The following is a 26,642-nucleotide window of genomic DNA, read 5'->3' on the forward strand; positions in this document are numbered from 1 at the left end:
CTTTTCTTTAGACGGTACGCCCCTGTTATCATTTAGCGTCCATTGCAGTCACCGGTAGCCTGTTCAATCGATCTTCGTACGGGGAGCATCCTTTGATAATTCGTCCAACTTACATTTGAGGGCGCTAAAAGCGCCGTGCGTTAGGCGGCAGTCGCGTGGTATTTTTTGAAAATTCGCGCGCTTTAAAGAAAGGTCGGAAAAAAATTAAGTAGGGGAGTTATCTTAGCATAGATAAAAAAGTTCGATGTTTCCGAACAAGCGCTACAAATTTGATATTGGAAATTTTTCACTAGAGTTACTATTAAAAAAGTTCATCGAGCAATCTTTGTTAATTACCGAGCTTGGCGGATTGGAAAAATATTCTGACGTGCTCGATAAGGCTGAGTAGAATACTGCGCTAACTAGAGAAGCGTAGCATCTATGTTTATTTTTTATCACTTGGTGCTTTTTATCTGAAACACCCTGTATAGCACGCTTCTTTGATGCACTCTAATAGTGTCTTCGACTGGTCGTTTTCGAGTGCTCCGCAGACGCTGAAAAAAGTATCTAAAATACCGACTAACCATTCCTACAAACATTATCGGGTGAAAACATGATCAGGAAGGAGAAACATGACTTGCAGACCTGCTTGTTCTTGTTGAAAAGGTTCAAAGCTGTTGTATTCAACAGTTTCAAACACAGTCAGAGCGCTCTCAAACGACCAGTCGAAGATGCTATTACATCGCAATTTTTTAGCTGATGACTAGCGCCACCTACAGCACATCACGCAGGCCTTATTCCCAACGTGTGCAAGCCTAGACATTGCTTGCTTTTCATGCTGCCACGTGCCGCCCGCTTTCTCCGAGCAAACGCGTGCTTTGTATGAAACACGTCTTGGAGAGGAAGAAGTGCAATGTCGGTGTGCACGTGAAATGTTTCAAGGCTTACCACACCCGCACATAGCACCCATAATGCCCAGTGTCCTATATGTATAGGACGGCTTGAAAAACGCATCTGTGCGTTCCACGACCTGTTCTTGTATTACAGATAAATTTTCTCGAAGTAAAATTTCATGCACACGTGTAGTTGTGACAGATCGGTTTAGGCTGCTGAGACATTTTTATGCAAGTAAGAACGCTGGAAAATAATCCGATAGATCCGTATCTACTACACCGAAGGTCATTTCTGCAGACTTAGGAATGTAAATAATATTGTCGCGGAGATCGCGAATGAACCCGAGAGACAGAGGAGAGTATATCACAGTATCTACAAGGAGCAGTGCCACAGAATGGCTGATAGCATCTCGCGCGGCATGCTACCTTCTTTCTGTCTTCATCCCTGACTAGTCTTTAACGACGTGCTCATGCACTATGCCTTGTACGAGTATGATCAATAAGCGTCGAAGAAGTGTTTGTTACACGCTGAGTCGCAATAATGAGGTTTACAAACCGTTGTCACTCACGTAACATCCGATATGAATTATTAGATTGATCGAATACGCTTAAATTCATGTCGCCACATAGAAGTTCTTTGCTTATTTTTTTTTGTTGTTAATATTCTGGAATGTCGTGCTGAGAGGTCATCGAAGGTGAAGGCGACAAAGGCAGTGCTCAACTTCTTGATTACATCAGACTTGCACCGGCGGTTATAGACTACAGGCGCTATCGTGACTGTGAAGCGTGTGACTTTGCGCGTGCTTGCTCTCCTTCTCTCTCTCTCTCCTTTCTCTATCTTCAAAGCTCCCCCATCCTTTCCTCCAGTGTAGGGTAGTAAACCGGTCCTGGACTGGTTAACATCCTTGCCTTTCCTTTCTCTCCTGTTCCTTCCTTCCTTCCTTTGGTGCATAGCTTGCCTAACGTCTTTTCTAATTCTTTGAATCAAGCAGGATACCTCAGAACTTGGTGAGAGATATAACACGCCGACAGTGATGTCGAAAGAAAGGTCAATAATTTCCACCTCATATTCGAACAATATCTGTGTACTCAAACTGAGATAAGTTTCAAATTCATAGTTGGCTTTGACAAACCGTAGAACACCTCCTCCCGTTTTTTTTTTCTGTAGTTGATTGCCGACTACGTTGTAACCTGCGGCATATCTTCGCGTCGTCGTGCTTTCTTCCTTTCCTGTGAGGTAAATTTTCTCGCGCCTTTTCAAGTATGAATCCGAAGCAACTCGCCAATCTTTCAATTCAGTTCAATATGGTTCTCGTTTTTCTTAAAAATAAAAAGTTCATAGTTTACGCCTGCTTTTCCTGCGTTTTTTCTTCAATTCCCGCAGTCCCCTCGTGTTGTCAAATTGCGCCACAACTATTGAACGTTCATCGAAGTATCGCACTATAGCATTTTTAATAACTACAAACCCGCAAAGAAGGTACTGCGAAATTTTTACAGCAGTTAAACTTTTACAGCAGCCTCCTAGGCTTCATTATCTGTCGGTATTCGTTAAGGTTGTGTCAAACAAGGAAACAAGCTCTTTACATCCCCTTCTTTTGCTCATAAAAACCATGCGTGTACGACGTGCAAAGGTTATTGTCGCGGAATAAGGCTGCGATTCAGTTGTTAAGGCACGCACAAATTGCTTTGCTTGTTATACTGCCGTTATATCGGCGAGGCATCCTCATACTGTTCGGATGACGGACGTGCTTTGTTTGAACGAATGTTATACCAAAATTTGCCGACTGAAAGCATGCGCGCGCACCGAGGACATACAACAATACCGCATCTCAGAACACGCGCGTTCCGCCTCCATCTCAAGTGATTGACATTCAAAACTTTCTTAAGAAAGTCCGCAGCACCAAATGCGTATGCAGTACATTTTTCTAGCTCAGCATTGTATGACAATTCGGTTGCATGAGCGTTGTATGACAACTCGGAATAATAGAGAATTGTGAAGCGGGACGCTGACAGTTACACGCTAGTCTGTCCTTGCGCATGGTCCACTGTTCAGATGGGTGATTCACTACTATTTAACGTTGTTTTCTTTGCTTGTATCCTATATTTGCATTGTGCAATTCCTATATCAAAGGCTTCAGAAGGTGAGCACAGTTGTGTTTGAATATTATTAATGTGTAAGGCTTTACTGTAGGCACGTACGTTTTCTTCGTAGGGACAGTTGGGCGAGTTGGATGAAGTTCATGTTTAAAAAGACGAAAAAATCACAACAGTTGCTAGAAGCGCGTCGTCCTGTCTCCTTCCTACCTGTCTGTTTTGGTTTTTTCGCACTTTTTAAAGATGAACTCATACTGACAGCCCGCAAGTCGCCGTACTTATGTAAACTACCAAAGAGTAGTGGTTAATAGAAAGTAGACAACATTAAAGGGATCCGAACTGGTTTCGGCGATTTTGTACAAATGCATTCAGCCGGTAAAGCAAGTCTCTTGCGATCCAATTTAAGCGCTCTACCTGAAGTGTGTAACTTGTTACAAGACTAAACATGCGAATCGCTACAGATCGTAGCGGCTCAGGCGAACGAGTTTTCAATTTCTGGCTTCCAGTTCAAGTAGAATTATTCAATTACACGTAGCACCGGCGACGGATCTGACTGCGTATGCCCAGCCTACGTCACTGACCCACGTCAGTGACGTATGTCGTCTGCCTGTATTACAGTCTCATCAACGTTGACGTGAGCTACACGACAGTGTTTATCTCGAGGTTTATTTTCTGGGACACCATAGATTACTCTAACTGCGTTGTGCGCTACAAATCTATCGATTGATGACTTGTAAAGCTGCGACATCGTGTAAGGCAACTGGCGAGTGAAGTCGCTTCAACACTTTGGCGCAATGAGCGTCCGGCTCTTGATATCCGATCAACGCCAGGATCCACGCGTCTGCGGCTCTAACTTCTCCCCTGCAGGCACAACCACATTGCCCGAGTTTACGCTTATCGGTGTTCATTCTCAAATACCTTTGCAGCGAAAGCTGTCATGAGATCGGAACAACAGCGCCGTAGTTGTCTGTCGCTGCCACCACCCCCACCGCGCGAAATAAAAAATAAATAAAGAAAAATAATTCGGCAGATCCCACGTGTTGTGGGGGTCGGTTTCTTGCGAAGCAGTCAGCGAGTACTTCTATGCTGTATTTTATGGCTTTGCGCCAAGCGTTACGAGGTAGATCGACGTGTCTTTGTGAGTGTAGTAGCTGTGTGCGCACCATGGTCTTACCAGGCATGTAGACAACACTGGCATTTAAAGGCTAAGTTATGGTGCGACGTAACGTCAGCCCTCACGTTAGAGTACATACGTCAGTATTATCGACAGTAAGTGCACTTTATGGTGAAATTACGTGAATATCATACGTAACGAGCAATGCTTCAATAAGGCTTTCTGAATCATGGGAATGCAAATGTAATGTTTATTAGACTCCTATAAAAGCGGATCTAACACTGGAACCGCAGACGTTAATCTGATAGGACGCCTGTATCGTGGGAGTACATATGTAGTGTTTATTGCTTTCTTGTAAAATTAGATAGCCAGCGCCACAAACGTCAATTGACGTTGCACCGAAATGACGCCTGCATAGGCTGTTTTTCCAAACCAGTTTAGAGACCTGGCGTGACTCTGTGGCAGAATACCTGACTGACACGCAGAATGCTTAGGTTCGATTCCTGCTGGTATGCAAATTCTTTTTCTTTCCATTCGTTCGGCCAATGCTGCCGATGTCGGATTTCCTTAACGCTCTCTCGTTTAAATTACCAATGTCTATTCTCACCATTCCTGGGTAGATATAAACTGTCAATCACCTGTGGCGCATACCAGTACACCACGGCCCGTGGTTAACCGGCATGTGCCACACTTGTCTGGAGAAAATTGTTTGACGACGTACGCGACAGGATTTTCACATTATTCATGTCATGACACCACAGTCATATTCGTCCAATCCTCCTACCCTCCCATGCCAATTTTGGTGTACACCAAGTTAAGGAGGCGATCATAAGAGCACCCAGACGTAGGCGGTTAGATAGATAGATAGATAGATAGATAGATAGATAGATAGATAGATAGATAGATAGATAGATAGATAGATAGATAGATAGATAGATAGATAGATAGATAGATAGATAGATAGATAGATAGATACGCTCAAGGTGCCAAAGATTCGCTAAGAAATGCTTCGCATTTAAAATATCCATAATTGAGCCGGTAGATCTGCGTGGGAGCCCTGCATTCTACCTCGAAGACAAGCCGCTGCTTGAAACTCCGTTGCAAAAAGATTCTAGACAGGTTTCATTTCAGGAAGGAACCACATTAACATATGTAAGACAGCGTGGTAGTAGAGGGAAATAACGACCAGGCGTCACACAACGCGAATTCTGTAACCAGGCGTCACACAATGCGAATTGGGCAACGAGTGGGTGGTTGAATGCTCCCATTACAAACGGCTCAGCCATAATTATTCCTCGTCATCAGGCAGAGTATCAGCAAAGCCCACATAATGCCTTACAGATGTGTAGTGAGTACCTCGCTTCTCCGCAAAAGGACGGGTAGTGGCGTAGTCAGTGCTTCACAACTTCACACAAATTATGATTTATGGCGTAGTGTTTTTTTATCAGTTCCAGTTAAAACAGTCATCATTTTATTGAAGCAACCAGATAATGACTTGGATGTCAATTCTGCATACAAAAAAAGCCGAATTCATTTGTATATTCACTTATTGCAAAAAGCTCAGCATAAGACGAGTCAGTCTTCTTTATGTCACCACAACTTATTTTGCATAGTTTCAGGCTAAAGGAGCTGTATGCTTTCCTAAATAAACGTGATATTCACCTGGACCTGAGTTTTTGTAAAAATAAAACAGCCATTTTTACTTATTTCTATTCAAATGTGTATAATGGAAAACGCTTAAAATTTGAAGAATGACGCACTTAGTCCATCTGCGACATCGTGTTTAACTCCGTGTCCCGGTGAAGCCTTAGGATGAACAGAAGGTGTTTTAGGGCAGTCCTAATCGCTCTTATGAATTCTTCATAATGCTGCAACCACGCAGTAGCTGAAGACTGATGCAAGCACAATCTGTCATATCAAGAGGGAAGCAATCGTCAGTGAATTCCATACACAATTTAAAATTTCATCCCCTGCCTCGACCTGTTACATACATATTCCACCGCTACGTAATTAACTGTCGTGTCCTGGACACATTATTCACAAATTCAATGTTCTTTTATCTGTTAATGCTTAAAATTCCTAATTCTGATTGAGTCTGGCTTTCATTTTGCGAAATACTTTTGGATAAGTGCATACGTAGAAACTGTTTTACATAAAACATTGATTGTAGTGAAATTTGCAACGTTTGTTTAGTCATTGTCTCTGACAAGAAATATATGCTCGAAATGACGCATTTCTTCACATAGAAAGCACTCTAAGACTTTCCTAGTGGAAGTCATATTTATGACATCGTAGACATTTCTCAGCCATGTCTTCACCTGATTTCTGATCATGTAGCAAATACCATGCAAAAAGATTCCCTATGCAATTCAATTTCCACGTGTGCCCGACTGAAATACGAAAGTTCTACAGTGTCCTAAGAAGAGGTTTACAATTAATACGCATTTTCTGCCACTTTTCTACGGCGCGGGCGCGGGCCGCGTTACGGCCCGCGCCCGCGCCGCGTTACGCGCCGTAACCGTAACCGTAGTTCCAGAGGGGGCCGCTACAGGCGCAGCTCGCGCGAAAGAGAAGTCTTCTTCCTCTTGTTCTTCGAGAGCTTTGATGATGACATGAACGCAGGCAAAACCACATATAGCATAGCCAACTGTAGCATGTGCACGCTCGCTCCGCTCCGGTAGTGAGCTTCGATAATAATAACATGAACGAAGAAGACAAGGCGGAGGGCTCGCAAGGCAGCAGCAGCGCGGGCTCACCGCCAAGACCCTGCGGTGAGAGCTCGCGAGGCCGCAGAGAGACGTCAGCGTCGTGCGAACCCCGAGATACAAGCCCGCGAAGCCGAAGCAGCGCAGAAGCGGCGGCAAGAGAACCTCGAAGAGGTACGGGCGCGGGATGCAGCGGTCAAGCGCCTAAAGCGGTCGCTACCTGAAGTTGGTGGCTCCGACGCGCGCTTCAAGCGCGATTTCTTCGACCACACGTTTGGCCACAGCTGCAAGGTCTGCGACCGCTTGTGGTTCGACAACAACCTGACCACAATCGGTACTATACCACGTGTGATGTCTTTACATTACAGTAGAGGAATTGTACCGAGCATTCACAGTTTACCGGATTATCTCCTTTCCCTTCTTTCCCTTCGTGGCTATGGCGTGATTTTTTTTACAAACTTACCAAGGTTTCCTCACACTTTGTTTCTTTCTTTTCATATGGTGTTTCAATTCCTATTTTTAACTTCCTTGTTATTGTTGTTGTTGTTGTTGTCATACTACATTTTCGTCAAAAGACCTTGGTTATTGAAAGAGTAATGAACAATCCACTAATAGCCTATATTTTTAGCAACAGTGTCACGCCACTATTGTGTTGTAAGCATGTAAACGCTTTGTTTATTGCAGTATTTTGATTTCTTTCATTCATTGTTATAACTGCCAGCTAGAAAACATTGCCAGCGTTGTCTTTTAACTTAAGAGCGTTCACATTTTATGGCATCGAAAACGTCAGAAGCCGCCTCAACTATTTCCTTCGCCTACACACACACACAGCGGCTAGCTATTTGAAGCACCACATATTATTAATAATATCTAGGGCTTTACGTGCCAAAACCACGATATAATTCTGAGGGCTGCGAAAATTTCGACCATCTGGGGTTCTTTAACGTGCACTGACATCGCACAGCACACGGGCCTCTACCATTTCGCCTCCACCGAAATGAAGCATCACATATTCAAGGCAGTGATCTGGGTTGTCTTTCACTTCTACTCACTCTTCTTTAGGCTTGTTTCATTCTCCTTTATTTGTGAAAACTGCTGTTATTAGGATGCATTCCTTGGCGGGCAACTCCGTTTTAATTTTAATGTCTGTAGTTTTATATGGAAAGCTGTTATGAGATCACAACAACGGGTGCTTCTGCCGCCATAGTTGTCCGCCGCCGCCGGTGTCCGTAACCGCTATCGTGTGAAATAAGAAAAGAAAACGAAATAAACATGTGCACGATGAAACGGGGATCGAACCTGGACCCTCTGTGCCGGAGCCCAGTATTCAACCTCAGGGCAATACCGGTGCTTGAAACTGATTTGCAAAAAGACCTATACAGGCCTCATGTCGGTAGGGAATCGCATTAACAGATGTAAAACAGCGTGGTAGAAGAGTAAAACAACAACCAGGCCTCACACAAAGTGACCAGGCGTTAAACAATGCGAATTGCGCAACGAGTGGGTTGTTGAATGCTTCCAAACCATTACAAAGCGCTCTGCCATAATTCTTCACCGTCATCAGGCACAGCATGAACAAAGTGCGGATGATTCCTTACACTTGTTTAGCGGGTACCACGGTACTCCGCAGAATGACGAAAAATGGCATAGTGGCTGCTTCACTGCTTCATAAAAATTATGAGGATTTATATCATAGCGGGTTCCTCGCAGGTGCACTATTATGGTTGCCAACGAAGCCCATAAGGCCCCATGATTCATTTTCTTAGGGTCTCAATGAAGTTATTTCCCTCTATTTTTCTTACTCATGTTAACGTCTGTTGTATAGCTTGGTCGGAGAGTGAAATAACGACCCCGCGTCACACAATGGGGATTACGTAACTAGTGGGTCGTTCAAAGCTTCCAACCCATTGCAAAGGACTCTAGCCATAATTCTTGAATGTCATCAGCCCACGCATCAACAAAGTGCACATTAATCCTTACAAATGTGTAGCTGGCACCTCGCTTTTCCGCAGAATGATTAATAATGGCGTAGTGCGTGCTTCCCAACTTCACAGAAATTATGATTTATGGCGTAGTGAGTAGCTTGGAAGTGTACTTGTATGAGTAGCCCCAAAATAGCTTAGTATGGGCTCTAGAAATGCCGCTCTTCTAGCTTTCGCTGTGACTGTGCTGCGCTTTCCGCGCAGGCCTCGCGTTTTTTTTTTTCACGCCCTAAAATTAAATTTACTGTTATTCAATTTTTCTCCCGTCAAAGTATTGCTGTCGTATCCGGAGATCAAACTTGGGTGCTCGTGCCTGACAGCTAAGCCATCACCAAGAGCGAAGCCACGATTTTATTTCGGTGATAGGGGAGGGGCTGGCGACATCCCATATGTATGTGAGTGGATGTCTTTTTATGTATGCGTGAATAGGCATACGCAAACTTCACAAATATTGGGGATAGGTAGTTTTACCCAGTAAACCACCCTTGGCTACCTTATGGCCGCGTTATAACGGATAGCTAATATTTGTCGCTGCTGAAAAACTTGGTTTGTTTCATCTCATCACATCGAAGTCTTCTTTAGCGCGTGATCCCAGGAACGTTCAACCTCCGTATCTTGCTATAAAATATCAAAACGAAAGAGGTGCGTGTTAGGGACGTAGCATACTATGAGCAGATTATGTTTGTACAATGTACTGTCGTGTAATATTATGGTCAGAGTATTTGCAATAACAGTAGAGACAAGAGACAACACAACCCCTCTTGCTGCTTCAAATATTACACCATTTCTCTCAGGTTTCCGCTATTCTATATATTAAGCATTTTTTCTATAAAAACGTCTGATGGCCTTAAGGGAATAAACTTCTTTATTACAAAGAAATTCGTCTTGCTAGCTGTGGTCAATGCGCAAAAGAATTAGGAGCGTACTATTGGTGTCCCTCCCGCCTCTCTGACATTTCAGTAGGGCGTTTTACTTCGAAAATGTTCGACGTGTGAAGCTTACATAAATTCCAGAGTCGTTGATGGCAGACATAACACCACCACTTACACGTACCTACGAATTCTAATCTCCTACGTTTAAAACAGTTTTGATACATCGTGAGCATTCTCACTAAGGAGCAATAGTGTTGAAAATGCCACTTTAGTAATCTGGACGTCCCAGCGCTCAACAGGGGCTCCTACGTAGTGCTGCACTTTCCTTTGTCGGCAGTGTGCTTTCAATCTTCGTCACAATATGTTGCTGTCTTTCCTTTGCTCTCGTGAAGTCTCCCTAGAGCACCATTTTGGGAAGAGGAATTTATTTGCGGAGCATCTAAAGACCCACACTGCCTTTGAGCCTAGACGACGATCATGTGCATTCTTTTTTTTTGTCAAGTTCTTTCCACGTTGATTTTTAAGGCGAAAGGCTTAGGTTCCTCATCAAACGGGAAAATTGACCGTCGCCATCGGCTTCCCACGGAGTCAGACATAGCACGAGTTATGCAAAAAATTATCATCGCGTGATTGCGTCACCATATGACGTCGTCATGTAGACGCAGATCGCTAAATTTTGTGACGTCATCACAATGTCGCAAATTTTGGCCTGACGTAACGTCACATGATGCCGTCATCACATGACGCCGTAGCTTGGGCAATGTGGGCCTGTCACGGAGGCATTACAAAACCAGGTGAGGTGCCTCCGGTCCTGCAGGCAGTGCAGAAGCACGCTAGTTGCACAAAGCCTTCGGAGGGTCGTGGGGCAGGACCAATACATTGACTCAGAAGAAAAAAATCACAGCATATCCACGGGGTGAATGATGATGAGTGGGGCGAAGCTCTGGAGGGAATCATTGGTAAACCGTGAAACTCTTCTGTGAAATTCTCCCGGTACATCATATAAAGAGTGCGAAACACCGTGTATATATTAAACATAAAATTTTTATTGTACTGTTGGTTTACGTGGTCCCTTCATTATCACCGCTTTGTGATGGGTGAAATGCAGGGAAAGTGTCCGCTCCCGAGCGAAAGAGAAAGCGCACCAAGAGCGAGCGCCTTGTCTTCCTCCCTCCGGCGACGAGCGAAAGAGAAAGCGCCCCAAGAGCGAGCGCCTTTTACGATCGCAGGCATCCAATGACATGCGACATTCGCATTATACAAGCGTCATCTGTCATCTTTAAACCGCAACTCTAAGAAATACATGAAACGCCATCTAGTGAGCAATTCATTAAACTAGAGCTGGCTACATACATACTACTACTACAGAGGAAGCAACGGCCCACACCCTAAGGAGCTTCGCCCCTAAAAGACGATGGCTTTCACCATCGAGTAGTGAATGCATAAGGGACCTTGTGACGTTTTCTCTGAAATATTTTTAACGGTTTATTCAGCAGCTAATATCAATCTTCCGAACAACGTTAACCCATAACAATTTCCAAATGTACCTTACCTCTGCTTTTTATTCAGGTGAACATCGGCTGAACCAAGAATGCCTCATGGAGCCCACAATTGAAGACTGCGACACTATTCTCTTAAGCTGGAGCTACAGCACGGAAAGCGGAACATGCGACAAGGGCTTTGTCTGCGAAAACTGCGCGAACAGATTTCAGACAATGGAGCAATGTAAGACAACCTGTCCTGGCAGTAAGTACGTCCATGCCCCGTGGTATGCCTTCGGTTGAGAAAAACATTTTCTCACAGGGAAAACTGAAAATTTGCTACCTTGTATTATTCCCTTCGTTCTGAACCATTCAACAAAATTGATTCTCCCATGCCTCTCAGCGGAGGTGCAATTGAAAATCTCAACAACCAAATAACAAGCGTCTTCATTCTGTTCTTTTTCATAACATTAGCTTCGCACTATAACCTTCGTAAGCACAGTTAAAATAACCTCGCACGTGTTATGTTTCATAACCGCGTAATATTGCTTGTGCAAGTGGCACAACCCTGTGCTTAACTAACTTTTATGTCATAACATATACCACTTTGCGTAATGTGTAATCATCATCATCATCATGGGCCTCACGGCAGGGCAAATCCCTCCCCCATGTTCCTCTCATCAACCCGGTCCTGTGCATGCTGCTGCCACGTTATAACCGACTAGCATCATTACGGCGTGTGCAGGGAAATCAGAAGTGCTGTCATTAGCCAAGGCACTGTCAAGCTCTCCCAGAAGGTGCAAAACCTCATAGTGTGTATGCTACATTGTATAAAAAATTATCCAGTTCCACCACGGTGTAAGAATATACAGGTGTTCACACTGCGCGCACCTAAGCGGCCAGAAAATGTTCGGTCATGGTTCCGTTGAGCGTATCGCCATCTGATGGCTAGAGGCGGAGAGCGCCCGCGAGTAGCTGAACTACAGTTCTAGTACACCCTAGCCGAACCACGGTGGTGCCGCGTGATCGTCGCCGTGCCCTCTCCTGTTACTCTCTCGATTTCCCTCCTCGACGCCGCTTGGCGGCTCTGCGCCAAGCAGCGCAGTGCCGCCAAGCCACACCGCGCGCCAAGCAGGCGACGCTCTCCGCCGCCCGCGCGCCGACCTTTCGGTCTTTTTTGGTCTTCTGCTAAAAAGAATCACGAACGTTGATCGAAGTTCTTGCTACGGTAGTAAAGAAAGAAATCAATGAAATGAACTGTCAATCCAACTCTTTTCGGAGCAATAATTCGCACCCCAGTCATCTCCAGGCAGTGATTCACCTGCCCGTAAAGAGGCACTGCAACACTTTTCCAAGTAACCACCGAATGACCTCCTTCTTGTTTCACGAATCGACCACCACAAAATGTTTTGCAATCCGTCAAGTACGAGCGGCGTTACAGAGATTTGTCGCAAGTTGTAATTGCTCTCTCTTCTTTCGTCCCGGCGAGCGCGCTTGAAGCATAGAATCTATGGATGGCACGGGGGAAAAAGTTACGTCACGCGCGTCGTGAGCTTGAGTAGGCCTATATTGTCTTTTTTTTTTTCCTTCGAACGAGCGGCTTACTTTCAGTGTGGTCGCTAGCGCGCGTCAGCACGTTTCGCCTTCCCGCGGCGGCCACAGTAACTATGCAGCTCACGATGCTCAAGTGAGCCAATGGCCGTGAATTTGGGTATAATGCGCGGTCATTTGGGTAATGTCGCATTTGGGTATGTGGCATGTAGAAAAAAGAGGGAATGATTTCTAGCCGACTTTGAGAATTAATTGTAAATTTCAGGCCGCGCGCTGCGCTATAATAATTGGCTCGCGTGTCCTCAGGAGCCTCGACTACCGATCGGCACCGTTTTGCGGCCATGCTGTAAAAGGATTGCAGGGCTCCTCTAAGTGACGCTCGTGTTCACGGCCAAGCTGGCCCTTGCGTTCTCAACGCGCTGCCTGCTCGGCGTCTATGACGGGAAAGGAAACCATTTGTAATGTAGTGGCGCCCTCCCCCTCCTCCTTTTCCTCTTGCTCTTCCTCACTTTCCTTTTCCACGCCCTTGTTATGCTATACTACACACGGCTATGCTATGCTCCAGTCTACCCATTCTCCTCACCCTCAGTGCTCTTTCCTAACCTTCGCTATATTGTACTGCACGCGGCTATACTATCCTCTGCCCTCACCCACATCCTTTTCTTCTTCCTCACCCTCAATTTTCATTCTCCCTTGCTATACTGAACTACAGATGGCTATCCTATGCCTTACCCCCTCCTCCTTACCCTCACATCACTGCTCCTTACTGTAACTTTCATTTCCCTCCCCTTGCTGTTCTGTAGTACATATGACCATGCTATTCTGTACCCTCCCTTCCTCCTGTCCTTCCTACCCACCCTCACGGCTCTCCTCCTCACTCTCAATTTTCTTTTCCACCACCTTGTTACACTTTACTCTACACGGCTATACTCTGCTCCCCCCTCTCCCTCATCCTTTCCCCTTCCTCACCGTCACCTAAACCCTACTCACGCTCGCTACGCATTCCCACCCCTTGCTATAATATACTACACATGGCTATTGAGTACTATACTCGCTATGCTATGTTTTTCTTTCTCCCCTCCTTATTCCCACTCTCCTGAGCCTGACATTACTCCTCCTTACCCTCACTTTCTTTTCACGTCTCCTTGCATGCCGTGCTATGCATGACAGTTGCTATACATGGTTTTGGCTACGGGACGCCATACATGGCTATGCTATTATCGACACTCTCTCCTCCTCCCTTCTCTCCTCATCACCCTTACTTTTCTTTCTCGCACCTTTACTGTGTCATACTATACGTGACTATGCTATACATGGCTATGCCTGCGTGGCACCATGCATGTTACGCATTGCTTTACCCTCTCCCTTCTTCCTCACCCTTACTTTCCTTTCCGGCACCCTTCCTATACCATACTATAAATGGCTATTCTATACATGGTTGTGCTTGCGTCACGCGATACATGGCTATGCTACGCATTACTCCCTCCCGTTCTCTTCTCCTTCCTCCTCACCCGTACGGCACTCCCCCTCACACTACCCGTTCCCGTCCGCTTGGTTACATGGCTATGCTATAATGGCTTTGCCTGCGTGACGCCAGGCGTCATGAGACGACGACGACAGCATACGATGCCAGCATACGACAGCGTACGACAGCCCGGGCCCCTAAATACTCCGCACTTAAAAAAACACTCAACAACATTACCTAGACATAACGTGGAGGCTATTTTGCAGGTTTACTGAACGTAGGGATCCCACCCATCACGTACGTATAACTACCCGAGTATACATTGCAAAATTGTGAATATTTATTTATACTATAATTGCTACTTTTACAGGTTTCACATAAAGGAAATTATCATACATGTGGTATATCTAATTTAGTAGTTCTTAATGCTACGATTCGGTCATTTCGCACAAATGCAATAGACTCGTCCGACTCCCGCAGGGAAGGATCGAAGCCTTTCTTCAGCAGGCCCAAAAGATAGTTTGGAAAATTATTTCGATTTTTTTTTGTGTGTGCCACAACAATGACGAGGATATAATCAAGGAAACGCTTCCCCTTTAATATTTTCCTGTTTCTTCGCATTCCTTTTGAATGCGAAGCATTTCTTAGCGTACCCAAGGAACTTTGAGCGTTTCTATCTATCTATCTATCTATCTATCTATCTATCTATCTATCTATCTATCTATCTATCTATCTATCTATCTATCTATCTATCTATCTATCTATCTATCTATCTATCTATCTATCTATCTATCTATCTAGCCGCTACGTCTGGGTGCTCTCGTGATCGCCTCCTTAGCTTGGTGTGGATCAAAGTTGGCATGGAAGTGTAAGAGAACTTGATGAATAAGACTGTCTGGGCATGACATGAATACGGAAATCCTGTCGCGTACTTCGTCAAACTCTTTCCTCCAGATATGTGTGGCACCATAGGCGTGCGCACGGGGGGGGGGGGGGGTCAGGGGGGGTGCCCCCCCTATTCACCTAAGAGGGTGGGACAAAGTCAGCCCCACACATTGACATAATAGGGAGGGGGGGCTGCGACTCGGGGGGGGGGCAATGTCAGCGCCATACATTGACATAATGGGAGGGTGGGTGCTGCGACGAACCTTCGCCCCCCCCCCTGAAGGGGAACCCTTCGCACGCCTATGTGTGGCACATACCCATATACCATGGACCACGCCAAGCGGGTATGCGCCACAGGTGACTGACAGTTTATAGTTTCCCAGAAATGGCGAGAACAGGCAGTGGTAATTTAAATGCGAGAGAGTAAAGAAAAAACCGACATCGGCAGCGTTGACGTGATGAATGCAAAGGATGAAAATATGGATCCCAGCAGTAATCGCACCCAAGCATTCTGTATGGCAGTCAAGTATTCTACCACAGAGCGACGCCATGTCTTGAAACTGTTGAGGTAAAAAACCCGATGCTGGCGTAATATCGGTGCAGCGTCAATTGTGGTTGCAGTGCTGGCTATCTAATTTTATAACAAAGCAATAAACATGACATATGTACCCCTATGACGCAGCTGTCATGCCGGGTTAACTTCAATTGTGGCTCCAGGGTTGGCTGCGCTTTAAGAAATGTCTAATAAACATTAAATTTTTATTACTATGATTCAGCAAACTATATTCAAGCGTTCCTAGACCCCGAAGGAATACGCTAACGAAAGTTTCGTGTGATATTCAGATCATCGCACCGTAAAGTGCGCTTCGTTTCAATAATACTCACGTCTGTACTCTAAACTGCGTGCTAACGTTAGGGCAAACTGAATCATTGTTCATGATATATATATATATATATATATATATATATATATATATATATATATATATATATATATATATATATATATATATATATATATATATATATATATATATCTGTGTGTGTGTGTGTGCGTGTGTGTGTGTGTGTGTGTGTCCACTCCTAATGGAAAGTGCCACTCTATTGAATAAATTCACGCGTTCAAATTTGTACAAGGGAACCCAGTAGTCAGTGTTCACTTTCCCTAAATTTAGTCTTCCAAATCAAACTTCATTGGGCACTTTTGGTTCATTTGAGCAGGACCGCGATTCCACATAACTTCCGCACTCAGTCAATCTGTATTTGTCGAAATGTGGAATACTGAAGCAGTTCAATAGGTCCCAGTTTTTTAATTGCGTAGTATACTTTTTCCTCATTTGGCGTAAAAAAAGCTATCGCTTCCTTCTCGGCGCAGCTATAATGAGATAATTATGGTAGACCGTTCAAAAACGCAGAAAATGTTATCATTAAGCAAATATTTTTCATACAGCTTTAGCACAGGTGATTGTGATATGGGAATGAACTACCAATACTGTTTGCTATAGCTGACAGCAATATTGAACGTACGATGAACTCGTGATATTGAACTCAGCACAGTAATAAAATCTAAATAGAACACTATGCTAAGTATAGGCGCGGCGAAGAAGGAGGAGTCATTGCCGTTGGTGTTGAATGTTTAACGATAGCTTGCACGAGCATTTGAGGCAGTAGCCAACACGAAGGAGTCAGCGCTATTCTTTGAGCACGTATTGTTTCTATCTGTTCAATTTTTATTTTAAATACAGGTGGCCACAGATGGCGTTGTCTGTAGAAAAACGTTGTTTCCATGAAATATGAATGTGCGCTTGATTCTATATCACAGAGCCTGTACAAAAACCAGGATGGGAAGGGAGACAACATTGGGACTGCAGAAAGTGGCTTATGCGTGGTAGCGGCTGTCAGCAACTCTGGTTTGAAACTGGGAAGAACAGGTTTGGACTAATAAGCCAACTGCTCTATTACTCCGGGTGCGGACCAGACAGAAAGAATATATATCAATACGACTTCGAGGCAAAGAAATGTTATGGTAAGTATCCCGGCGACTGTTTGATTTAGGTATAAACGTCAGCTGATAAGAACGAAAAATCTACCTTACGGACGCGTACACAAGAAGAGAAGACGACAGGCAAGATATATATGTAGCATTCAAGAGTATTCCTGGGCCAGTTTCGTTGTGATAATGAGTGATGCAACATTGGAGGCGTTGTCTTACAACTTCTCGTCCTTCTTGCGTACGCGTCCGTAAACTGGTTTATTTCGTTCCTTCGAGTATGTACCAACAACCTCAGCAACAGATTCTCCTTCACCTGATAGTTATTACGTTCAAAGGAAGAAAATTATCAGCACAGTGGCATTGAGCTCAACTCTGTAGACTATATTACAACCGCGCGCTACGTAAACCAGCGCCTAAGGGATACAGTTATTAGAGCGAAAGTTTTATATCTATGAAGACCGAAAATATCCAGTGTTCGGCGTCGTCGTGGACACGAATGGTACTAAAGTTCACGTGGCCAATTGATGACGTCATCAGTGACGTCGCGTTATGACATCATTAGATGAAGTCTTCAGACAATAACGTCGCTCGGTGAAACCTGGGCCAATCTCCGAGGTAGTGCCAGACTAGGTGACGTGCAGAAAGCGTCAAGTGGGCGGGGTCGTTAACGAGTCAACTGACTGAGGTCGTCAAAGTAAATACAAGGGTCTGCCAAGTGTTCTATAAAAGCAAAATGTTTTTTTTTTAAGAAAGAGTGAAAATACCATTGCGAATACATATGTATGGCAAATCAATTCTGCGGACATGTTTCGTCTGTACTACAAAGGCTGCTAAGTTCACATCTTGTTCTAATGCCTCGTGCGGGTTCACGCCCTGTATAGGGCTACCGAAGGTTGGCTCCGCGGCGGGCGGACAGAGCCTGGGGATCTTCACGTGATATTTATTGTATGTTTTTCCCTCCACGCGAGTGAAACGCCTCACGTAGCTTGTTAGTCTTGTCTTTTTGTCTTTTCCCAATGTATGCCTTTGAGTGTAGGACAGCTCCTGTTGGTGTATAAACAAATTACTATTGTACTTTTAAGGCCACGTCTTCACTATGCCATCACTCACATGTATATCAGGTTTCAAAGAGAACACGAACATTTGAATATCACACGCATTGAGAATACAGGCTCAACGATAAGCGCGTCCTTCTGGGCATCGAAATAAAATCTTCGAAAAGCGCAATTACTGTTTCTGCGACCTATTGTGCAATAAAAGTTGGCAAGCACGGTAATCTATGAATGTGATGCGGCAACCAAAGTACAATTCTCCGCATCTAAACTGCGGGCAAGTAGTATTCAAAGTACATTCTTTATAAAAATCCTTTTTTTTCTATCATATTTGTGCACTGAAAGTTGGCAATTTTAGTTATCTGGAAGCATTGCGCTCTTCACAAGAGAATTAATGTATTTAGTCAATTTCCTCTAGCTGTGAGCGAGCCCCCACCTAAACAAGTTCACCAGAAAACCAACGAAGCAGAAGGATCCAAAGCGGAGGCTCACGAGGCAAGACGACGACTTCAACAAATTATGGAAAATGGAACGCTGCCACCTTCGATATCCTGAACAGCAGACTGACCCTCATGTGCATCGGCACGAGTGAGATTTTGCTAAATAAATGACCCACATTTCATGATTCTTTGCGCATAGCGCGATGTCCTCTGGCACTCCACATTGAAAACTCTGTACGCGTAGAGCATTGAATATAACATTCCCTTCGTAGGGTTTCGATGTCCAACGGCATCTTTATAAGCACAAAATAAAGTATCTCACTCCTCCGGCATTGCTTTTTATCACTAGCAAGTACATACCCTCGTCTCAATCTACACTCGTCTTTGAAAACCCTGCGGTTGAAAAATAGTTGCAAACACTATCAAAATTTTTTGAACACTATGCCTGTTGTGAGTGTAAGCATTCTCGCATTTTTCGCTTACGAAAAAAAGGCAAGTGTTGCAGTCTTATAACACAAGCAGGTAAAAAAATAAGCCTTCTTGCCTGAGCCTATACGAGCGAGTGCATACTGCTTTTCATAACCCAACGCTCCGCATTTGTCTGTCTCAGTATGTGCTGTTTCGAAGAGGTGTAGACTTTACCAAAATACCCACTACGGATCGGCAAGGCAATACGGGAACCGACGTGGCAGCACACTTAGTTGATGCGACTGATAATAATGACCAATGACGGCTTAGCCCTTTGTAAGTGTTGGGAAGCCTTACGCCTCTCACTCTTACGCAGTAGACATGGTGTGACGCCTGGTGCGATTCAACGCTTCTGCCACGCAATATTACGTTTGTTAACATCAATTACCTCCCGATAGGAAGCGTGCATGGGGTCTTTTACAGCGAAAGCTGTTATAAGATCATTTCTCCGGCCGTTTTTGGCGCCGCCGCCGCCGCCGCCGCTGCCGCCGCGCCGCCGCTGCCGCCGCCACCGCCGGTGTCCGTAACCAGTACCGCTCGAAATAAGAAAAAAAAACTAAATAAGAAAAAATTCCAGGATGGAACGAGGTTCGAACCTGGGCCCTCTGCGTGGGAGCCGAGTATTCAACCTCTGAGCCATGCCGGTGCTTGAAACTGCCTTGCAAAAAGGTCCTATACAGGCTTCATGTCGGGAAGGAACCACATTAGCATATGCAATATAGCGTGGTAGAAATTGAAATAAGCACCAAGCGTCGTACAACGCGAATTCTGTAACCAGGCGTCAAACAATTGCGAATTGCGCAACGAGTAGGTTGTTGAATGCTTCCAACCCATTACAAAAGGGCTCTGCCATAATTCTTCATCGTCATCAGGCGCGGAATCAACAAAGTGCGCATAATCCCTTACATGCGTTTAGCAGGTACCAACGCTCTCTGTAGAATGACGAAAAATGGCACAGTGCCTGCTACCCTATTTCTAAAAAATTACAATTATTTATAGCGTAGTGGGTTGCGAATTGCGCAACGAGTCGTTGCGCAATTTTTGTGAATTTTTGTGAAGTTCGGAAGCACCCACTAAGCCATTATTCGTCATTCTATGGAGAAGCGAGGCACCAGCTACACGTCTGTAAGATTCAACGAGTCGTCCCCAAGCAGTCTTAACTTTTTACAGCGAAAGCTGTTATGAGATCATTTCTCCGGCCGTTTTTGGCGCCGTAGTTGTCCGCCGCCGCCGCCGCCGCCGCCGGTGTCCGTAACCAGTATCGCTCGAAATAAGAAAAAAAACTAAATAAGAAAAAATTCCAGGATGGAACGAGGTTCGAACCTGGGCCCTCTGCGTGGGAGCCCAGTATTCAACCTCTGAGCCATGCCGGTGCTTGAAACTGCCTTGCAAAAAGGTCCTATACAGGCTTCATGTCGGGAAGGAACCACATTAGCATATGCAATATAGCGTGGTAGAAATTAAAATAAGCACCAAGCGTCGTACAACGCGAATTCTGTAACCAGGCGTCAAACAATTGCGAATTGCGCAACGAGTAGGTTGTTGAATGCTTCCAACCCATTACAAAAGGGCTCTGCCATAATTCTTCATCGTCATCAGGCGCGGAATCAACAAAGTGCGCATAATCCCTTACATGCGTTTAGCAGGTACCAACGCTCTCTGTAGAATGACGAAAAATGGCACAGTGCCTGCTGCCCTATTTCTAAAAAATTACAATTATTTATAGCGTAGTGGGTTCCTCGCAAGTGCACTTGCATTGGTTGCCAGGGAAGCCCATAAGCGCATGATCCACTTACTCGGGGTCTCAGTAAATTACAATGATTTATAGCGTAGTGGGTTCCTCGCAAGTGCACTTGTATTGGTTGCCAAGGAAGCCCATAAGCGCATGATCCATTACCTCGGGGTCTCAATAAAGTTCTTCGCCCTCCCCCCCCCCCCCCGTCTCTCTTCCACGTCAACGTATACAGCATGACGGGAGAGGGAAATAGCGACTGGGCGTCACCCAATGGAAATTACATAACTGGTGGGCCGTTTAAAGATTCCAACCCATTACAAAGGGCTGAGCCATAATTCTTCATCGTCATCAGTCGTCACGTCAACAAAGTGCACATAATGCCTTACAGACGTGTAGCTGGTGCCTCGCTTCTCCATAGAATGACGAATAATGGCTTAGTGGGTGCTTCCGAACTTCACAAAAATTTTGATTTGTGGCGTAGTGGGTACCTTTCTAGTGTACTTGTATTGTAGCCCCAAGAGAGCTTAACAGGCTCTAGAAACGCCGCTCTTCCAGCTTTCGCTGTGACTGTGCTGCGGTTTCAGCGCAGGCCTGGCGTTTTTTTTTATAGCAGTTTCAAGCACTGGCGTGGTTCTGTCGTAGAACACTTGACTGCCACGCAGAATGTCTCTTCTTCCATTCCGATTGTAATCCTGTTTAAGATTACACTTGAGAGGTCACTGGAATTTGCGTACCACACGCCGCATTTTTCAAGGACAGCGCCTGCTGAGTTACTTAAGGCTTAAGACTAATAATGCCGGAACAGAAACTGCCGATTGTGCCCAACGTGTGATGCTTTGACTTGTCTTTGAGGACTAGCGTTACCCTTCGACGAGGATGGCGTGGTGGGCTAGTTGGTACTGCACCTTAGAAAGGTGACAGCGCACAGAGACGAAGACAAAGTGAAAAAGAAACTAGATATAGCACTGAACCAAAGCTAAAGTTACGCCACTTCATATGATCCACGGCGAACTTATGACGCTGCATCAGTATGCAGCGTCAATTGCTTCTACCTTGACTTTTCATTTTCCTGGCCCATCTTCCGCCAAATAAACAGGTACGTATTTCCCAATCTTGCACCTCCAGCTTTTTTCACAATCAAAACCACGTGACATCCAGTGGAGGTGCTGTTCGTTCATGTTCCGGACGCCTCCGTCAAGTCGCGAACCCAGCCGAAGTCGCGAAGGGTACATCGACACCAACCCTGACCAGCGAGCTAGCCGCAGGCGGTAAGGCGTACTACCAGAGCACGGGCCCCTACCCGTTAAGACCCGGAAGACAAAGGCCACGACCACAGCGGCAGCAACGATGACAGCCACTGCGCCACCGCCCGCGACAGTCGTGCTACAACAACCCAGGGATCCACCAACTTTTCGCGAATCATCATTCGAAGACCCGAAAAGCTGTCTCGAAGCGTATGAGCGCATGGCCATTCAAATACCAGGAGCAGTGAAGCCAGAGGGCCGCCTAACCCTTTGTGCGACAGTTGGACACATACGGCCCACTTTTAGGTCTGCAGGAAAAATTTTGTCCCACATCACCCGTTGCAATTAGCGCAACGCTAAGTCACTTATATTTTGCCGAAGTATTCATATTCCCGAAGAAAATTCTTTTACCGCGCTTTCAAAGGGCGGAAGTAGTGTTAAAATCGCGCTGAATTTCGACAAATTTTTTTTAATGATAGCTCCTGAATTTTCCTCTTCTCCAGATAGAAATAACCTACAAATCTCAATGCCGGGTAATTTTTTCTGGTTTTTCAGAGAGGCAATTTTAGCTTCCAGTCATCACGTGTTTTTGTAAATTTGCGCAATAGCTTGACCGATAAATGCATCGAAACACAATCCCTGCGAAATTGCCACGATCATCCTCATTGTAAATGCGGATATTCATGCGTGGAAATATTTTTCTCCACATAATATAACCCTTGAAAAGTAGGCACATGTTCAGGGACAACAGCCGTACTCGAAAATTTCGACATCCAAAGCAAAGACAGGCAAATGGACAAAAAAAAAATGGTTGGATGCATGCGGTGAAGTAAGCTTTACAGGAACAGAGCACGGCGCTATGAAGGCTCCCAAGAGGCGCAGGTGCAGGTGGTCTTCCACTGCTGAAAATGAGGTCCGCACAACCTTTCTTAGCACAACATGAGAAGTGATACACTGTGCCACTTGCTTCGTCCGTTTCCATCCTACATAGTCGTTGATGCAATCTCGAGATGGCGCCTTCATGAGACAGTGGGACAGTGTTTTCCCACTTTTTGAAAACACTCTCGTGTGTCAGTGGGACATCTATGTCCCGCGTTTTTTCACTAAACTGCTGTCTTGATCTTGATGAAATTTGTTTTGTACTATTTCTTTGCAGCTTTTATGAATATACCACAGCCGGTTTTTATACGATCGCGTCAAAAATGTAGGCAAACCTACAAACGATTAATAAAGTCTTCATTATAGGTGCCTCTTTCGTTGCCTTTGCTACCCCCCCCCCCCAATCTGGAAACAAGTAACGTTCGCTTGGCAACCTACGGTAAAAACAATAGAATAATAGGGATGCTTAACAGTGGCGTACCCCTACAAGCTGCGCCACCAGGCCTGACAGCAGTGTTGATAGTGATGCGGGATTCTTAGCTTGTTGTCCTGGAATAACTTGTAGCATAGCGGAATGTCTTTACATCTGCTTGGGCAAGTTCGTTAATGCTTGCTGCGGAACGAAGTATTGCTAAAGAAACGGGATGGGACAAGGAGGCGGGCGGGGAGTGGGGGGTTTAAAAAAGCCGGCAGATCCCACGAATTGTGGGAATCGATGTAATGCGAAGCAGCCAGCAAAGAGCTGCATACATCGTCTTGTATGTCATTGAGGAAAATGCGTGTCATGGTTTTCATGTTAACTCCTATTATTTATGTTCGTCACACAGTAACGTCGCGCAATACCAACTTCGGGGTCGATCAAGCTAGAGAAACGGCCACCAGCGCCCCATGAGCGTGGCACGCAAGTCATGCTGTACATGACATACGTGTCATGACTTTCATGTTAACTCGTGTTATTTATGTTCCTCACACGGTCACGTCGCAAGATACCAATTTTGGTGTATATCAAGCTAGCGAAACGGCCGCCAGCGCCCCATGAGCGTGGAACGTAAGTCATCCTGTGCATGACACGCGAGTCATGATTGTCATGTTAACTCGTGTTTTTATGTTCGTCACACAGTCACGTCACAAGATACCAATTTAGGGGTAGGTCAAGCTAGCGAAACTGCCGCCAGCGCTCCATGAGCGTGGCACGGAAGTCACGCTGTACATGACATGCGCGTCATGATTTTCATGTTAACTCGTGTTATTTATCTTCATTACACAGTCACGTCACAAGATACCAATTTTGGTGCATATCAAGCTAGCGAAACCGCCGCCAGCGCTCCATGAGCGTGGCACGTAAGTCATGCTGTACATGACAACGCGTGTCATGATTTTCATGTTAACTCGAGTTTTTATGTTCGTCATACAGTCACGTCGCGCAATACCAATTTCGGGGTAGATCAAGCTAGCGAAACTGCCGCCAGCGTTCCATGAGCGTGGCACGTAAGTCATGCTGTACATGACATGCGTGTCATGATTTTCATGTTAACTCGAGTTTTTATGTTCGTCACACAGTCACGTCGCGCAATACCAATTTCGGGGTAGATCAGGCTAGCGAAACTGCCGCCAGCGCTCCATGAGCGTGGCACGTAAGTCATGCTGTACATGACATGCGTTTCATGATTTTCATGTTAACTCGTGTTATTTATGTTCATTACACAGTCACGTCACAAGATACCAATTTTGGTGTATATCAAGCTAGCGAAACTGCCGCCAGCGCTCCATAAGCGTGGCACGTAAGTCATGCTGTACATGATATGCGTGTCATGATTTTCATGTTAACTCGTGTTATTTATGTTCATTACACAGTCACGTCACAAGATACCAATTTTGGTGTATATCAAGCTAGCGAAACTGCCGCCAGCGCTCCATGAGCGTGGCACGTAAGTCATGCTGTGCATGACATGAGTGTCATGATTGTCATCTTAACTCGTGTTATTTATGTTCGTCACACAGTCACGTCGCAAGGATACCAATTTTGGTGTATATCAAAGTAGCGAAACGGCCGCCAGCGCACCATGAGCGTAGCATGTAAATCATGCTGTACATGACATGCGTGTCATGATTTTCATGTTATGACTTGTCATTTATGTTCGTCATACATTTATGTTCGTCATAATCCATACCAATTTTGGTGCACATTCGATGAACCAAGCGCCCAGGAGAGCACAAAGTCGTAGGCGGCTAGATAGATAGATAGATAGATAGATAGATAGATAGATAGATAGATAGATAGATAGATAGATAGATAGATAGATAGATAGATAGATAGATAGATAGATAGATAGATAGATAGATAGATAGATAGATAGATACGCTCAAAGTCGCAGAAGTTCGCTAAGAAATGCTTCGCATTTAAAATAGGCCCGTGAGCGCCTGTTACATGCGTCTCTTGCTTGCGTCCCCGTTTCTTTATTAGCCAGCGCCTGCTCTATTTTAGAGAAGGTGCCGCTTTAGCGCTCCTTTCTATCAACAAGGTGCGTTTGTCGTTTCTTCTTGATCCCTTTATTCATAATGCCCTGTGCTACAACGCCTTTAATGCTCATAATCAATTGGCTAATTGGTTCTTGAGTCATATTAGGGCGCAGCTCTTAGGAGTCCGTTCCTGCGTTGAGCGGCAACGCCGTTGGCATTGCTGGCGTCGGCATAACCGATGAAGCAAAGGAGTACGAAAGAAAGCGAACGCGGAGTCTGTCGATATCACGAGCCACTGGCCGCTAACCTCGCTTTCCTCCTCCGTCATGCCCGCTGGCCCTACGGTCGGAGCTCTTGCGCTTGCAGGGCTGGTACGTGCATTGCGGCTGGCTTCGCTTGTCGTAAGGGGCTGTCGGCGTTTCGCTTCGTTCGCAACGCCTGCAATGCACAGGCTGGTCTGCGTAGCACTCGAGCACTGACGGCGTTTAGCTTGGTTTGCGATGCTTGCAATGCAGAGTGATGCGCGTAGCACTCGGGCGCTGATGGTTTCTGTGGCAATATGTAACGAATGTTACAATGCTACAACTGGCGATTGTCAAAATTTCAAACACACTTCGCGCTCCTCAACACCAAGCTGCGCTCAGAATTCGCATTAGAGAGTATCGTAATTGTCAGTGAATTTTTTTTTATACATGCGTTATGAAGCTCGCAGTATTCTGCTAGCGTTGTTCTGAACCCACGATACAAAACTCTCGTATGCAATGCTGAAACATGCTACTGAAACTGGATACGAAAAAATCACCCGGCCCTGACTGCATTCCCAATGCCTTTTTGAAAAGGTATGCTGAATGGGCATCAAAGTATTTGCACGCACTGTTCTGTAAATCATTACTCGATGGTGAACTACCGCATGATTGGGTAACTGCCCGAATTAAACCAATACATAAAAAAGGAAACAAGAACCAGGTTGGTAACTATAGACCAATTTCATTAACTTCAACATCTTGCAAAATATTAGAACATATAATTCACAATCATATCGTAGAGTTTCTCAACAAACACAATTTCCTAACTAGACATCAGCACGGATTTAGAAAAGGCTTTTCAACCTGCACTCAGCTAGTTGAAACCGTACATGATTTTGCGAAAGCTATTAACCACGGCAATCAAATAGATGCAATTTTTATGGACTTTGCCAAAGCCTTCGATAAGGTTTCTCACAAAAAATTACTTTTTAAATTAGAGAAAGTACTTAACCCTTTGCGGTCCGTTGTCGGGCAGCGCCCGACAACGCAACACGGCCGTAGCGGTCCGCTGTCGGGCCCCGCCCGACAAGGGTGTTCGTGGTTT

General features: G+C 45.1%; 1 protein-coding gene across 2 annotated transcripts; it reads left to right on the plus strand.

Moving 5' to 3' along the window:
- Nucleotides 1–2,867: 2,867 nt before the first annotated feature.
- LOC119402810 (uncharacterized) lies at nt 2,868–18,824 on the plus strand. 2 transcript variants are annotated; one of them, XM_037669876.2, is made up of 4 exons: nt 2,868–3,013; nt 11,209–11,385; nt 16,844–17,047; nt 18,485–18,824. In XM_037669876.2, the coding sequence occupies exons 1-4, from the start codon at nt 2,926–2,928 to the stop codon at nt 18,619–18,621; spliced, it is 606 nt and encodes a 201-aa protein (XP_037525804.1). In that variant the 5' UTR covers nt 2,868–2,925; the 3' UTR covers nt 18,622–18,824. The 2 variants fall into 2 exon arrangements, with proteins under 2 accessions (XP_037525804.1, XP_037525805.1); XM_037669877.2 differs by lacking the exon at nt 2,868–3,013 and adding an exon at nt 3,187–3,341.
- Nucleotides 18,825–26,642: the final 7,818 nt, after the last annotated feature.

Source organism: Rhipicephalus sanguineus, chromosome 8 (genome assembly GCF_013339695.2).
Source record: "Rhipicephalus sanguineus isolate Rsan-2018 chromosome 8, BIME_Rsan_1.4, whole genome shotgun sequence".
Classification (NCBI taxonomy): domain Eukaryota; kingdom Metazoa; phylum Arthropoda; class Arachnida; order Ixodida; family Ixodidae; genus Rhipicephalus; species Rhipicephalus sanguineus.